The 14,562-nt window shown below is 44.6% G+C and overlaps 1 protein-coding gene across 1 annotated transcript in view; it reads right to left on the bottom strand.

The window, feature by feature from the left end:
- Positions 1–11,849, bottom strand: part of LOC146868716 (uncharacterized) — a 56,671-nt gene extending 44,822 nt beyond the window's left edge. The window contains exons 1-2 of the mRNA XM_085616055.1: positions 11,726–11,849; positions 6,110–6,205 (exon numbers count right to left, since the gene is read on the bottom strand). Coding sequence (XP_085472181.1) covers positions 6,110–6,205; positions 11,726–11,732 — 103 coding nt within the window. The 5' untranslated portion in view covers positions 11,733–11,849. The remainder of the gene's footprint in view (positions 1–6,109; positions 6,206–11,725) is intronic.
- Between the last annotated feature and the right edge of the window lie 2,713 nt (positions 11,850–14,562).

Genomic DNA, 14,562 nt, shown 5'->3' with positions numbered 1-14,562 from the left:
CAGTTCGGGCTGGACTGTTCCCATGAGGCACAGGGTCAGACTGATTTGCATATAGCCATGTCTGAACTGGGGTGGCAGAGTGGGCTAAAGAACGGTGATGGATTAAACCCAGATCAGTTGACTGGTGGTGAGTGCTTACAATGTTCAACACTCCGTCCATCATTTCCTTTGGTTTTTGCTTTGTTCGCCATAAGTTGGCAGGGTATGCTCAGACGTGAGTCCCTTGCTCACTTTGCCACTGGATTCAAGCAAGCCTGGCTGAAGACGGCTGAAATGCCAGAAACCGGTCCTAGGAAGCTTGTTTCCGGTCCAGGGAAGACATGGCTTGGCAGTTCGGGCTGGACTGTTCCCATGAGGAACCGGGTCAGACTGATTTGCATATAGCCATGTCTGAACTGGGGTGGCAGAGTGGGCTAAAGAACGGTGATGGATTAAACCCAGATCAGTTGACTGGGGGTGAGTGCTTGCAATGTTCAACACTCCGTCCATCATTTCCTTTGGTTTTTACATTTTGAAACTGACAGCAATATAGCACAGGACTGATGCACCAAACATCATACAATGATTGTGTTAGCTTCTTTTTAAAGTTTCCATAGTTGCGGGTTACTATCATATTACTTCTCTATCTAATTTTGTACAGCCCATGTCCAGCTAATGGGTGTAAGTGTTTATGAAACACTTGTGCTCCTAATGTATTATAGCTGTGTAGAGATATTAAATGTCATCAGTGATCTTGTGAATGATGTAATAAATTATGTTATAGAACATGCCATAAGGGATGTAATATGTGAGGTCAAAAGCAGTGCATAGCGTGGGCATTGCTCAGCGGCAGCTCCTCCGCTAAGGCGGAGGAGCGTCGCCCTACTGCTTCAACTGCAAGCTGAATACAAAATATAAAATGATAATAACGTTATCATTTTGTTATTTGTATTCAGCTTGCAGTTGAAGCCAGGCGGGCGGAGCTGGTCTTCCCGTGTCACAGGTTGAGGAGTGGTGGCAGCACCTGAAGTGCACATGATTATGCACACTCTGCATGTTCTTCACCCAGGCTGCATCACAGCCTGGGTGGAGAACATGCACAGCCTGCCAGTCCCTGTCTGAGCGCTGAACCACGGCGCTCAGACCATTCACAATGCTGTTGTAAGGCAGCATTGTGATTCGTCAGGGGATTCTGGGAGTCTGTGTGCTTTCTGCTGAGTTGAGAGAGAAGAACAGAGAAAGAAGAGGCGACGGACAGCAGTTGGCGGTATTAAGGTAAGGGCCATTTTTTCCCCCACCCCTCTGTCCACCTCCCCAACTACACCACCCCTCTTTGGTTCCAGCGGCTACTGGCATTGCTAATTATAACTGGTAAATTGTGTGTGTTGAGAGCAAATCTTCAGTGGGCACTGACATATTCTCCAAATGCTGCAACAGCACAGAAACACACACTCCCATCAAGAAAGTAATAGACTCCAGGATAATCAGTTAGTGTTGTATTTAATCATCAATTTGCCAAAAATAAATATAACACATGTCAAGTTACCAACTTACTAGACCCGTCCTTGACACATGCTCTAGTTAGGGCCATACTGAGAACCAAAAGAAGTCCCGGTAAAAATGCTCAAACCTGCCCTACTTTTGCTTTTTCTCTTTCTCTCCTTCTCCCTCAATCCATTACCACTCTCTCCTTTCCCATACTGTGCCTAGTGCCATAAACTCTGGTGTGCTAGAGAGTATGACAGAGCCGGTTGTGAGCATTAAAACTTGCCACGGATGACTCCAGACCCAAGGGTTGTGACACCTGTTGTGTACTTTCAGAAATTGTTATTCAAAACCAATCCCCATTTCAAAGGATCTAAGTTTTGCTCTGCTCTTCACCTCATGCCTCACCTGATACCTCTCTTGTCTCCACTTTATCTGTTCTCAATCTCTTAATGCACATAATATTTCTCTCCACTTTTACTCATCCAAGGTGGACATACCTTAAAGCAAATGTACTCAAAGTATCAGCAAGCGAAAAGGGGAATCCACCATAGAGGAAAGTGGTGTGATTCTGTAGCTTTGCAGCTTCATATTTCAGAGTTCTTCATTTCCATTTAAGTTTTTCTAAACCACCAACTATGTCCTTTCTTTCAACACACAATTAAATCATTCAACCAACCCAATCCTTCTAGGGTGATACAGGATGGTTTTATGATGTTTGTTTCCAAAATTCCTTAGGAATTATTCCATTTCATTAGAAACAAACTGCAATTCATTATCTGTTACTAACTTCTGGACATCCTTCCCTTGTCGCCAGTAAAAGGATCCTCAGAAGGCTTTCCATTCTGAGACTAACAAGTACCTATTCTTGAATGGAAAATATCCAGAAAATACAGCGAAGCTATGGCAGAGTATAACTGACCCAAGTGAAATCAGGGCTCATTTTCCCTAAGTGGCTTTCCATAAGAAATCCATACCCAACCTTCCAACCATACAGTTGATTAATGTAAAACCAAGTTTAAACATACATAGCATACAATATTCAGCCCACCCCTCCATGACGGTTCACAACACTCCAACTAAGAACAAAGGGACACCCTCAAAAAGTAAAGCACTTCTCCACATGGGAACAAGGTCAAGAACATCATGGGTATGAAGTTCGAGGTCAGAAGAATCAAAGAGGCAAATAACTTAAAAGCAGGCGGTGCACCACAGTAGCCTTGTAGAGTAAAATGTGCATATAAAGTGTTATGTGACAGAGATCGCATGTTTCATCACTGTGATCACCATGCTGTGCTACAAAATAAATTGAGTGTGTGAATCCGTGTCATTCGGACACCCAGTACCATACAAAAAAAAGTTTTGCAGCAACATAAACAAGCATTTACAATGCAATAGGTCTCGCATTTGCGCGAGTTTGAGCCATTGGCATTGTAAATGACAATGCCTTTTATTTACGTATTGGTTTTGAAACCATACATAAAAGGCATGGTCATTTACAATGCCAATAGCTTAAATGCGCGCAAATGCGAGACTTATTGCATTGCAAATGTTTGTGTTACTTCGGTAACAAACTGTTTTTATTACAAGTGTAAATTAATCTGTGACATTAAAAAGTAATGGAAATATTGTCAACATAGTTTGCTTCATGAGTTGTCTCGTACAATTACAATGGTCTCCTTTCCATATTACAAAAGCATTATAAATCATTTAAAATGGCGCGCCCTGTTTTTCACAACAGTGCAAATTTCCAGTGATATTTATAAGATTACCCAAGTCGGCTGCAACTCTTAAACCAGTTTTCTTTCAGATGTCTGTCATTTTTAAAGCAAAGTCTCTCTGATAAAAACGAAGCCCAACTGTGCCCTCCTTACCTGACAGAGCTTGTCCGAAAAAGAAGCCATGCCGCTGAAACATTATGGGGTGGGGGAATGAAAATGAAACCACATGTTACATCCAGGAGGCCCATAAATGCTTTTGGCTGTTATTATAAAAGGTTATTTTACTTTTTGACAGTTTCCCCAGAGCTCCACATATCCTGAGGAGAAGCGGTGAAGGCAGGAAACACAGAACTGAAGCATAGACAATGTGAGGAGGGGGATTTAATAACCGGCGGGGGAAAGGCAAAGGAGAGCTGCTGAACTTTTATAAACTTGAAGTCTGCCACACCCACCCATTCCCCTCTGCTTTTAGTAAATGCAGAGGACAGCACTCTGAAATAAGACGGCCTGGTACATGAAGCCTTTTCCACCAAATGCCGCACCACACAATTTATGCCATTGTAGTTGTGTAACGAAACTGGTGCTTCTGTAAGATGCTCAAATACGTTCGGGTCGAGTACACGGTATATAAACAAGACCTATTGCATTAAAAATTCACCCACCTAGAACCAACGACTGAAGTTAAGCGATGGAACCAAAACCTAATTTCTAAGTTACGAGAAAAATTTGAAATGTAAGGGTTAGTTATTCTTTTACCTGGAGCACCAACAGCAGTAAAGGGTATCCTGGAACTGCACTCGCTGCAGAATGTGGGAGTTGTAATGCAGTGGGGGCCCAGCCCAGGAGTGACATCCCGGTAGAACTGCTGGCAAACCTCGCACCTAATTCCTGGGCCGCCCCTTTTCCTTATGAACAGGACCATGGGGGTCAGCTTTACCATGCCGACGATGACTAGGGGCAGGAAGTGCTCGAGTGCTGAGAGAAGCTTGGCAACTGCCTATCCTCAGACACTGACTCATGAGGTCACATGAGCACCTACAAAATGCTTTCGTATTCGTTTTATTGAACATATGGTAGGAAACTAAAGATGTTTTCTGTTGGATGGCCCAGACTCATTGTCCGGGCCATGACTGTGTTTTGTTTCCTTAAACAACTAAGTGCTAAAATTGTTTCTGCTGCTGAATGTGAAAGAAGATATCATCGTAGCATTTTCACATGCGATGAAAGAGAGACGCAGCCAAGTTTTGTCACTGGAATTCGGAGCTAGCTTGAAGCAGTCGCACTTGTTCCTTTGTGTACAGTAGCTGCTCCCGAGGCTCGCAAGTATCGTATGGTGGCAAAAGCAGCATTTTTTTAAAAAGTTGTTATAAAGTGCGGCTTCCTGTATAACATTTATCAAACCACCTGTACCTTGCAAGGCAAGCGGCCATTACATAAAAGCGCACAACGGGCGCTTAAACAGGGCGCTTGGTGAACAAGGGAGCAGTGGGGGCGGGGAGGGGTGAGTCCGGGACTGCGTTCGGCGGCCGGGATGCAAGGAAGCAGTGGGGGCGAGAACGGGTGAGCCTGGAACTGCGTTCGGTGGCCGGGATGCAATGAAGCAGTGGGGGTGGAGAGGGGTGAGTCCGGGACTGCGTTTGGCGGCCGGGATGCGCGTGCATGTTAATGCGCACTATTTTAAAAAAATACAATTTACGCTTAAGGATACTGAAGTTAGGCCGTGCTGCTTCCGGAATGAACGGAAGTTACGTATGGCATGAAGAGCCAATAATGACGCTGATAACAAAAAAAATACACAAATTAACCAATCGCAAGCCACGAGAAAGTAACAAGCAATGGGCGGAGTTTCAACACCCATATGGATTACTAGATGACTCGGAGAGACAGCGCATGCGCGCTGCCTATGCGAGACCTAAAAATGAGTAAATCTGTTTTGCACAAAATAAGATGCTTGTGTAAAGATCAATTTAATAGCGTAAAAATGGTTCAGACTCCGGTCACACTACTTTTGCTGTGGTTGCATAAGAACATTTTTTGCAAATACCTTTACTCCACGTTTTAATTGTAAATTATGCCATTAAGGTTTAGGCCTAATCAGAGTGTTATATTTTTCATTATGCAAGCAAGGAAAACCGAAGATTATAAGCCTATTCCACTGTTTAATCATGATTCATGACCAAGAATTTCGTTTCCTAAAACTCTATTTTGCAGATATAGTGATGTGTGATCAATAAGTGCATTGCGCCCGAAATCTGAATGTTTGAAATAATTTTACAATACATTTACTCGATCAATGAGATAATGCATCAATCTATATTTAGCATGGACAGAAGAAAATGCTTTTGATCATTACCTGATAAGCAATCATCAAAAGTTGGATTTGCTCGCATTTGCACTCCGTTGCAATTTTTATGTAATATGGTCATGTTTCCAAACCTGTGCTTTTATTTAATAAACTAAAGCACTGCGTGAGTAGTAGTTTTTGTTCATTTAATTTGAACGACATAAAAGAGAAATGAATCGTTGAAGACTGGTGACCTAAACACACTGGGCTGCATTCGGCTTCTTTCAGCAGAACAACATTTCATTTGTTTGAAATTCCAAATCCTACAATTTAAAAGGCAAGAGGAGAGGAGTTGGCCTAACGGCTAGGGTGGTCGACCTCGAAACTGGGGAACTGGGTTCGAGTCTCGGTAATGACGCTGAACATCCTGTGATTGGATAACAAAAATGGATGTGGCGTCATGTAACGCAACTGGTGCTCGTGTAAAGCACTCACATACCAGATACCTTTGGGTCAATTTCGCGCTATATAAAACTCCGTACAATAAAATTAAAAAAAAGTTCTCCAGTGGGTAGACTGCATAGCCCTATGCACACTATGTATACATGATAACTATAGGCAGCAGTGGAACCTTTCTTACCTTGCGGGATGCCTGAACAGAAATACTCAGTTTCCAAGGCGCACTGCGATGTAGAGATCTTCACCGCTCCACAAACCAAAGTCAGTCCTAGAATGACTGGGGACAAACAAGAGCAGCAGTTTATGAAAAATGGTAACAATACTTGTCACTCTCAACTTTCATTGCCTACCAGTTATATCCCTATTTCATCCTTTGACTCTTTTTATACAATTCACACTTACTGCATTAATGTAGTATTTATAATAAAGCATTCCACGGACTCAAGTAAAGTGTGGATTGGTGGGACAACTGCTGATTGACAGATTACTTTATCAATCGAATAGTCGTCTCGGTTTTTAAAACCTCCCTATGGCAGTATTTTTTTCTCTTCTTAGATTTTCACTTTTGCTTACATGCCAACACCTTTTTAGGTCTCGCTGAGTCAACCCATGCGCTGCTCTGCGAGACATTTAGTCAGTGACTTTTGGAAATGCTTCCCTCGTGTGCTGAGCACAGAGCGCGTCATCGCGATCGCGATCACTTTCGCTTTTTTCCATTTCTTTTCTGTCTCCTGTTCCCGCCCCAGTCACCGATATCCAGCCCGAATTTGTCCATGCTGAAGAAGAGTTTGAAGTCATCCTTTCTGTACATTTTGAAACCCCGGTTGCAGATGTCGTGTTTTTCTGTGACTGTCTCCATGTCACTAGCAGTAGCAGCACTTTGCCAACACAGTGGCTGGGACCGCGGAATCCCTGGGAAGGACAGCTGTCAGCATCCTTTACAGTGAATTTCACTAACAGTCCCGAGACCTTATGCTGGCTCGTTTGTCCTGTCGCACCCTGTCAGGCAGCATTGCTACGGTCCAAAGTGAGGAGCAGGCAAGCCTGAGCAACAGTGACAGCTTATCTTTGGGGGGCACGGCACCTACATTTGCTTAACATTGTGCAGAATCAGTTCATCCTAAAGGTTCCTACTGGCAGATGAGCTGGTGACAGAAATGATAAAGCAACGTCTAAACATTTAGCATTGATCTATAAATGCAAAAGACATGGGTAACTCATTTACAAAACAAACACGATGCCCTCGTCTTTACCATCTGTAACCTAATCCAAGCATTTTACTTGACTGATTTTACTTACAATTCTGTGGATTTAATACATGTTTTCCTAGTCACAATGGTATTCGAGCATTGCAGTCTGGCACTGTTTAAACTCACTCCACCACTCCCAGTGCTGTTGGTTGTAAATCACACAATGCTTTTGTGCTAAAATGCACTACAACTTCGCTGCTTAAATCCTTGTAAGCTATGTGTAATGTCATCTGAAGAAGTGTTTGGTGGGACCTCTACAGCTAATGCATTGTATCGCCTGCCATTTTGTTTTTGTTACTCCATTCAACACTTGGAGTGCCGGGTTGATCGTTAGGAAAAATCCTTCTTAGGTCCACTCCAAATTTCTACAGTTTCACCTGGTTGATGTTTTAGAGTGACCATGATAATGAGAGCAGGAGAGGAGAAGCAATTGTTTGACGAATGCAAGGTATGATCCCAACACCGGTATTTTTATGTTTCTACCGTTCTCACAGCAGGATCTCTGGTGAAATCTTGCCGAATATTTATTCGAGACTGAATTGTGAATAGTTTTAGAGTACCATGTATGTATTGGGTGTCAGTTATAGGTCCAGTATACTGCCAGAATGGGATTTCTGGTTGGCTAGGGCAAGCGCCTAAGCCAGGCAGAAACCACCACTCTAGTCAGCGCAAGGGAGTTACACACTGAAGATAACCCCTGCTCACCCCCTTGGTAGCTTGGCACGAGCAGTCAGGCTTATCCCAGAGGCAATGTGTAAAGCATTTGCGCAACACACTCATACAGTAGCGACACACAAGGCACACCACAAAAGAAATTCCACGCAAGGTTATATAAAAAATAGCCTTTGTATTATCATAATTACATTAGAATCATAATCACACAATATGCACTGTGCCAACTGGCACCAGATAGAAATTTACAGGGGATTATATACATGACCGGGCCATGGTCAGAACCTTTAGAAAGCACAAATTTACAGGAGATTATATACATGACCGGGCCATGGTCAGAACCTTTAGAAAGCACAAGTAATAACACAACCAGTAACTACTGGTAAAATAATGAACTCCGCATTATCATATTAGGCATAAACGCATTATGCATCCCATTAGGTCAGGCATAAACCACCCTAGGCATATATCCTAAATTAGCGGTGCACCTCAGTGGCACTTCGTATAAACACATTATGCACCACAAACATATCATGCCCCTTATGGATAAAACTACACCCCAGGCAATAGCTCAATATTGTATGGCCTAGACACCGACAGTAGTACACGTAGCAATCCCATTAGTGTGCACAGCACACATTGTCGTCATCTCCAAGTCAGGACACTCTCCAGCAGGGGCCCGGTCCTAGGCTCGCTCCTCAATGCCCTTTCCAAGTGAGGGCTTTCCCAACTACGTGCCCCTTCACGAGGCTTCCGCTAGCCCCCTTGGCAGTAGGAACAATGCCCGTAATGCGAGGGAGAGGCAGGGGTGCAACTCACCCCTGTCTCCTCACAAATGCCCCCGATGCTAGGACTTTCGTAGGGGTGGGAGGCAGCTGTCCACTGCCACCCAGGGTAGCTGCTCTACACGTAAGGAAAGGTGAAAAAGTAGGCACTACCAGTATCTTGTGAGCCCCCCTTCACCGGGGCTCTTTCAGTGCAACTCCCAGGAACCAACCGGATGCGGTCTCAGCCCCACTCACCGGGGCTACTATTGACTCCTTCAGTCTTCCTTTGATGGCACCAGCGTAGGGGCGTCTTCTCTCCTCACGCTGCCATACACCGTGTGAGAATCCGCAGATCCACTGAGGTGGTCCGCGTGGACCCCCATCCGAATGTATGGTGGATTTGCAGATCTACACCCCAATTAGAAACACATACACATATACAGGCATTCACAGACCCACTCACACACTCTATCGCACACCTATACAACCACTCACACATCCACTCACACATGAAAACACCCACTCACACACTCATACAGTCACTCACACATCCTCACTCACACCCATACATTCACTGACACATTGACTCAGACACCCAGAGAACCACTCAGACACCCAGAGAACCACTCACACACCCATGCACAGACCCACACAGGCACTCGCACACCAACTCACACAGCCAGATACACAACCATTCAGCCACTTACATGCCCACTCGCAGACCCACATAGCCACTCACACACCCATACAGCAAAACCACTGGCCCACCCACTCACACACCATTCTGGGACCCTCACAGCCACTTACACACCCACTCACAGGCCCATCCAACACTCACATGCCCACTTACACATCCACACCACCACTCACACTCCCACTCACAGATCCACACATTCACTCACACACCCAATCACAGATCCACATAGCCAGTCACACACACACTGACACACCCACCACACAATCACACACACTTACACACCACTCACTCACCCATATTACAGGGACGATATAGTTAGGAAATAGCATTAAAATATAGTAAAAATTCAATGGAAAAAACATAGATTACAGGGACCTTATAGTTAGGAAATAGAATTTAAAAAAATAGAAATTCACTTAAAAAAAAAAAAAGTTAAAGGGACGCTATAGTTAGGTTCAGATTTACACACACAAAACTATAACTTGTGCCCTAAGGTAACTGTAACTCATTTCCTCACTATACACTGCTAATTACTCCACATACTACATCACTCATGAAATCTTCTATGACATCATTGACAATATCACTGCACCATTTGCTGTGAAATTATTGATGAGAAAACTGTACTTGGCATGGGTGCAAGTTATAGTTACCTTAAGGCACGAGTTATAGTCACTTTAGATAACTCTAAACTGCCGAATTTCTATGGTTTTGTGCTGCCATTGCTGATGTCATCAATGATGTGAGTTAAGATATTATCAGTGATGTCATCTTTGAGGTTATGAACAATGCATGGCTCTTCCACAAAACTTTATATCGGTCAATAACTAATGCAAAGCTGTCAGTTAAAGAACGTCAAATATTCAGGGGCGGCTCCTCCATGAGGGCGGAGGAGCGTCGGCTCACCGCTTCCTCGCAGTGCTAGAAGCAGAAACAAAATTTTTTATTTTGAATACCATTTTATGTTTCTGCTTCTTGCACTGCAAGAATGCAGAAAGAAGGGTTTGGTTGGGGGCGGGCGGGTGTGTGGTCCTGTTGCAGGGCAGGGGAGGAGTGGTTTCCCACTGTTGTGGGCGGTGTCTGTTTTGCAAGCCCCAGGGCCAACCAAACCAGTCATACGCACTCTCCCGTTTTTTCCATGTAGGCTGCATGAAGCCTGCATGGAGAAAACAGCCTCCCCATAGATGCCTGTGCGGTCAAGTCCCAGTCAATCACAAAACTGCCATTGCAGCATTGTGATTGGCTTAGGGGAGGAGTGGGAGGATGCCTGCTTCCTGGGACTCAGAGCAAAGAGAGGAGGAGACGCGATGTGGGTCCGGAGGCGAAGGTGAGTTTTAATTTATTTATTTCCTATTAGTCCCCATCCCTGCCAGCGCGAACACCCCTCCCCGCCAACCCCCTCCCTGTGCAACCCACAAAACCCACAAGTCATGCCAGCCGCGACTGCAAATATTATTTATCTCTTGCAAAGGTTGTATGCCCAGCATGTCATGAGTTCATGATGTAAGAGCAATCAGACAGTCCTTCCTGTTGCGTCACAGGACAACACAATCTCTCTTGACATTCTAGCAGCTGCATTGGTTCTCAGATCGTATTTTGAAAGGAGCATCAGAAAAAATATATCCTTACACTCCTGTTCACAAGTACTCCAGGATGAGAGATGGTACATGGCACCCAGTTTCCAGTGTTTATAACAAATCTGTCCAGTCTGGTATAGCGTCTGGCAACCAGAACTGTCTCACTAATTACGAGCGCAGCAATCTTTAAAAGCAGTGCGCGTGCGTTCCCTGGCTCGGTTTGCTCTGGTCATTTGAATATTTCCACCAGCAGAGGTCTGTGATAAGAGTCCAAAACCAGCACTTTCCCCACTCTTTTTGCACCCCCAGGATCATTAGCCCAGCCCTTCTATGTGAGATAAGACCCCTGAGTCATTCCAAATGCTCACTGCGGGCCCAAACAAAACGCGATCCACCAGTCACCCCTGTAACACAATTTATAACGTGGAATTATTAAACTGCACAACATATAGGACCATTACATCTCCCCCTTATTAATTCCTTATTCAGTTGCAAATTCTCCGTTGTTTCGGGATTATAACTCAGTTCACTTCCAGGTTTTGCCTGCACGATTTTCTATAATTGAAACCTGGCGCGACAGTGAACAGTGCGAGAATGCACCCCACGAGGCGGTGTAAAACACATCACCCTACAATCCGAGGCCCGAAACTGCGAATGGTGCGTAATTGTGCGCCTTTTAAATACTAGCAGGGACTGTTATATTTATGGAGTGTGCAATTACCACTGGAGCTCAGTGAGCCCAAACAGGTGAGTCTACCGCAGGCCTCCAGTGCTCCAAGGACACCGCACAGTATCTTCTCCGAACAGTTATCCCCGGCAGATGGAAATACTTACATTTCATGCTGAAGGCTGTGGCGATGCTCTGCAGAGGGGACCGACCATGGAGCTTCCCGTGGAGTTGTGAACCCTCTCCTCCGGGAAGACCCCTTTGGATCAGACTGTGTAGGATACAGGCGCTCTTTCCAGGCAACAGGCGAGTCGAGACCTGCCTGCTCGGAGCCTTTACTCGCTAACTTTGATGCTTGACTGCGGCGACGTGGTTGAGGGAGGGCTGCGGCGACATGTGCGGTTAATGGAGTGCATCAGCGAGGCCTGGGGAGAGACCGTCCACTAAAGATTAACGCGCTCCAGCCAGGCTGTCTCAAGTCCAGGCTGTTCTTAGAAACGGACCCAGATTTACCACTATCTGAGGCAACGCTGCACAGGGACCACAGTGGCTGCACTGCGTTATGTCAAAGGGAGAGAGTAAAAATGCACCCTGTCTCCTAAGATGTGGCACATTTGCACATTTTTCTCTCCCGCACTTTTGGCTGCCGCGCACCAATGCACACACCCTTGCCATAGTGCAAACCTTTTTCTAAGGCAGAGGGTTTGTACTGGAAGTGAATCCTTCTAGTACATAAACTGGCCTTTAAAACGTTCCCCACTTTGTGCAAGTGCTGTACAATGCAGAACACATGCACAGTGTGAAAATGAAAGGGAAATGAAAACAATTCTCCTTTTTACGCCTGCCTCGAGGAGGCATAAGGATATGGCGCACATCTCTGTCAATGAATGTTAGTAGATAGAGATTTGCGTCAAAACCCATGGGTGGTTGCATGGGAACGCCCATGTACCACCTATGGAATGCCCTTGACACACAGTAACACAAAGCAGTACATACCACAACTTTGCAATACTTTGAGATACTTTCCAACGTAAACCCTGGTTTTCATTGGAGAGTACATTCAACTCCAACACTTTCTTTCAGGTTTACGTTACTAAAGTGGTGCAAACCTGTCTCAAAGTGATAGTAAATCTGCACGCTGATGTCTTAACCAGCGGCATAACACAATAGGATGAAGCCCTCCTGTAAAATGTGAAGAGGGGGCCTTGAGTATCCTATATCTCACAGATATTCATTGGCCTTGGGCTGAATGGCTCCCCTGAAAGACTGGCGGACGGGCACCTGAAGGGTTGGGGGACCCTCTGCCCTGCAGGGGCTGCAGGCACCTGCATTACGACCCTGGTTTCAACCCACATATGACTACCTATAGGAAAGGTTGTTACTTCAGAGACATTTGAGGAGTTTCATAGGGACGCAGATAATAGGGAATGATTAATGAAATATGGAAAACTATCCATCAGATTTCCACCTACAATCTACCTAGTTTTTATCCTTTTCCTCAGTGCACCAAAGCCCTGGGAGTAAACTTCAGAAGTTTAAGATTTTTATACATTTCTATCCACTTACTCTTATGCGTTGTCCATGTTACGGACAGATCTCTGGAATAAATATGGAAAAATGTGCATTTGGACAATGTTTCCATATAAAGCACATACATGTTTAGCCACTTGGAAAATATGTCTTATCTAATAAACTATGAGGAGTATTCTGGGACCCTTTGTGCCCAGTGTGAACACTGGACCCAACCTATTTTCATAGTTGTGTATTTTTTCCCCAAGTAAAGCCTCTTTCATTTTCAACCAAAGTTTCCACAGTAAAAATGCAAAAGGCCAATAGAAATATTTGTGAATGCAAACATAAATTAGACGGTAAAGACATTACCACACATATGCAGTGATAGTTTGCTTGAAGAAAAAGCCCCGGAATAGTGTTAATTCCATATTCCTGTGAAAATCCGAACGTTTTTTCATATAACAGTTGAGGTCTTAAATACCCTTGGGGACATCACTTGAGATTGGTTCTCTTCAGCGTGCCATACCGCAAATTTGCGGACCTATTACCATTTGGGAAATGTTTCCTGGGACGCCCTTCTTTGGCACCAGGACTACGTTGCCCCCCCCCCCTTCTGTCCTAAAGAAGACCCGCAGAGGTTACAAGCCACCCTCTACGCACAAGTTAGATCAAAACATCGACGCATTCCCCCCAGCAAAGGGCCTGTTCCATACCCTTCCCCCATCATCAGGTGCTGCATTCATGCACTTACAGAATATTGCAAAACGTGTTGTGAATAAATGTCGTGGACAGGCCATACTGTACTGGTTTTTCTCATAAACATGTTTTTTCTTGGAATAAGGAACAGTTTGCAACTCTGAATCATGTGATTCTCACTCCTTTCCCTCTAGCACGAGCACCATCATCTCCCTTTCTTTCGAGCAACCTTTCACTGCATATGCGTGGTAATGTCTTTGCCGTCTAATTTATGTTTGCATTCACTGATACATCCACTCAGACACCAAATGAATTTACTCAACTAAAGTATGGGCGCAGTTTGTAAATACACATTGTGTATTTTGAGAAACTCTCCTTTCTTTTCTTTTTAGGGTGTGCATTTACAATCAAGAAGTATTGATTACCAGTGGTTGACCGTTATGGCAACCCCCATATAATAAAGTTTCCCTCATTATTGTTTTTTCTAAGGCCAGTCAAGGACCACATTTTTTCATATTACATTGTACCCAGGTCCTGTGGCGATTATCGGGTTACCCCATTAATTTGTAACTGCCGGGACCAGCAGCTCTCAGCACTGTCTGTAGGACTTAGAATGGGTAATTACCGAAGAGACCAGAGAAGCAACAACCAGCACTTCCTGGAGGACTTAGAATGAGGAATTACAATTGGGAACAGAGACTCAGCTGCAGCACGGCCTAGAGGACTTAGAATGAGGAATCACCACTGGGACCAGAGAAGCAGCTGCTGCACTGTCTAGAGGACTAAGAATGAGGAA

Source organism: Triturus cristatus, chromosome 1_2 (genome assembly GCF_964204655.1).
Source record: "Triturus cristatus chromosome 1_2, aTriCri1.1, whole genome shotgun sequence".
Classification (NCBI taxonomy): Eukaryota; Metazoa; Chordata; class Amphibia; order Caudata; family Salamandridae; genus Triturus; species Triturus cristatus.
Note: the sequence above shows the minus strand (reverse complement) of the source record. Positions and strands in the feature narration are given on the sequence as shown.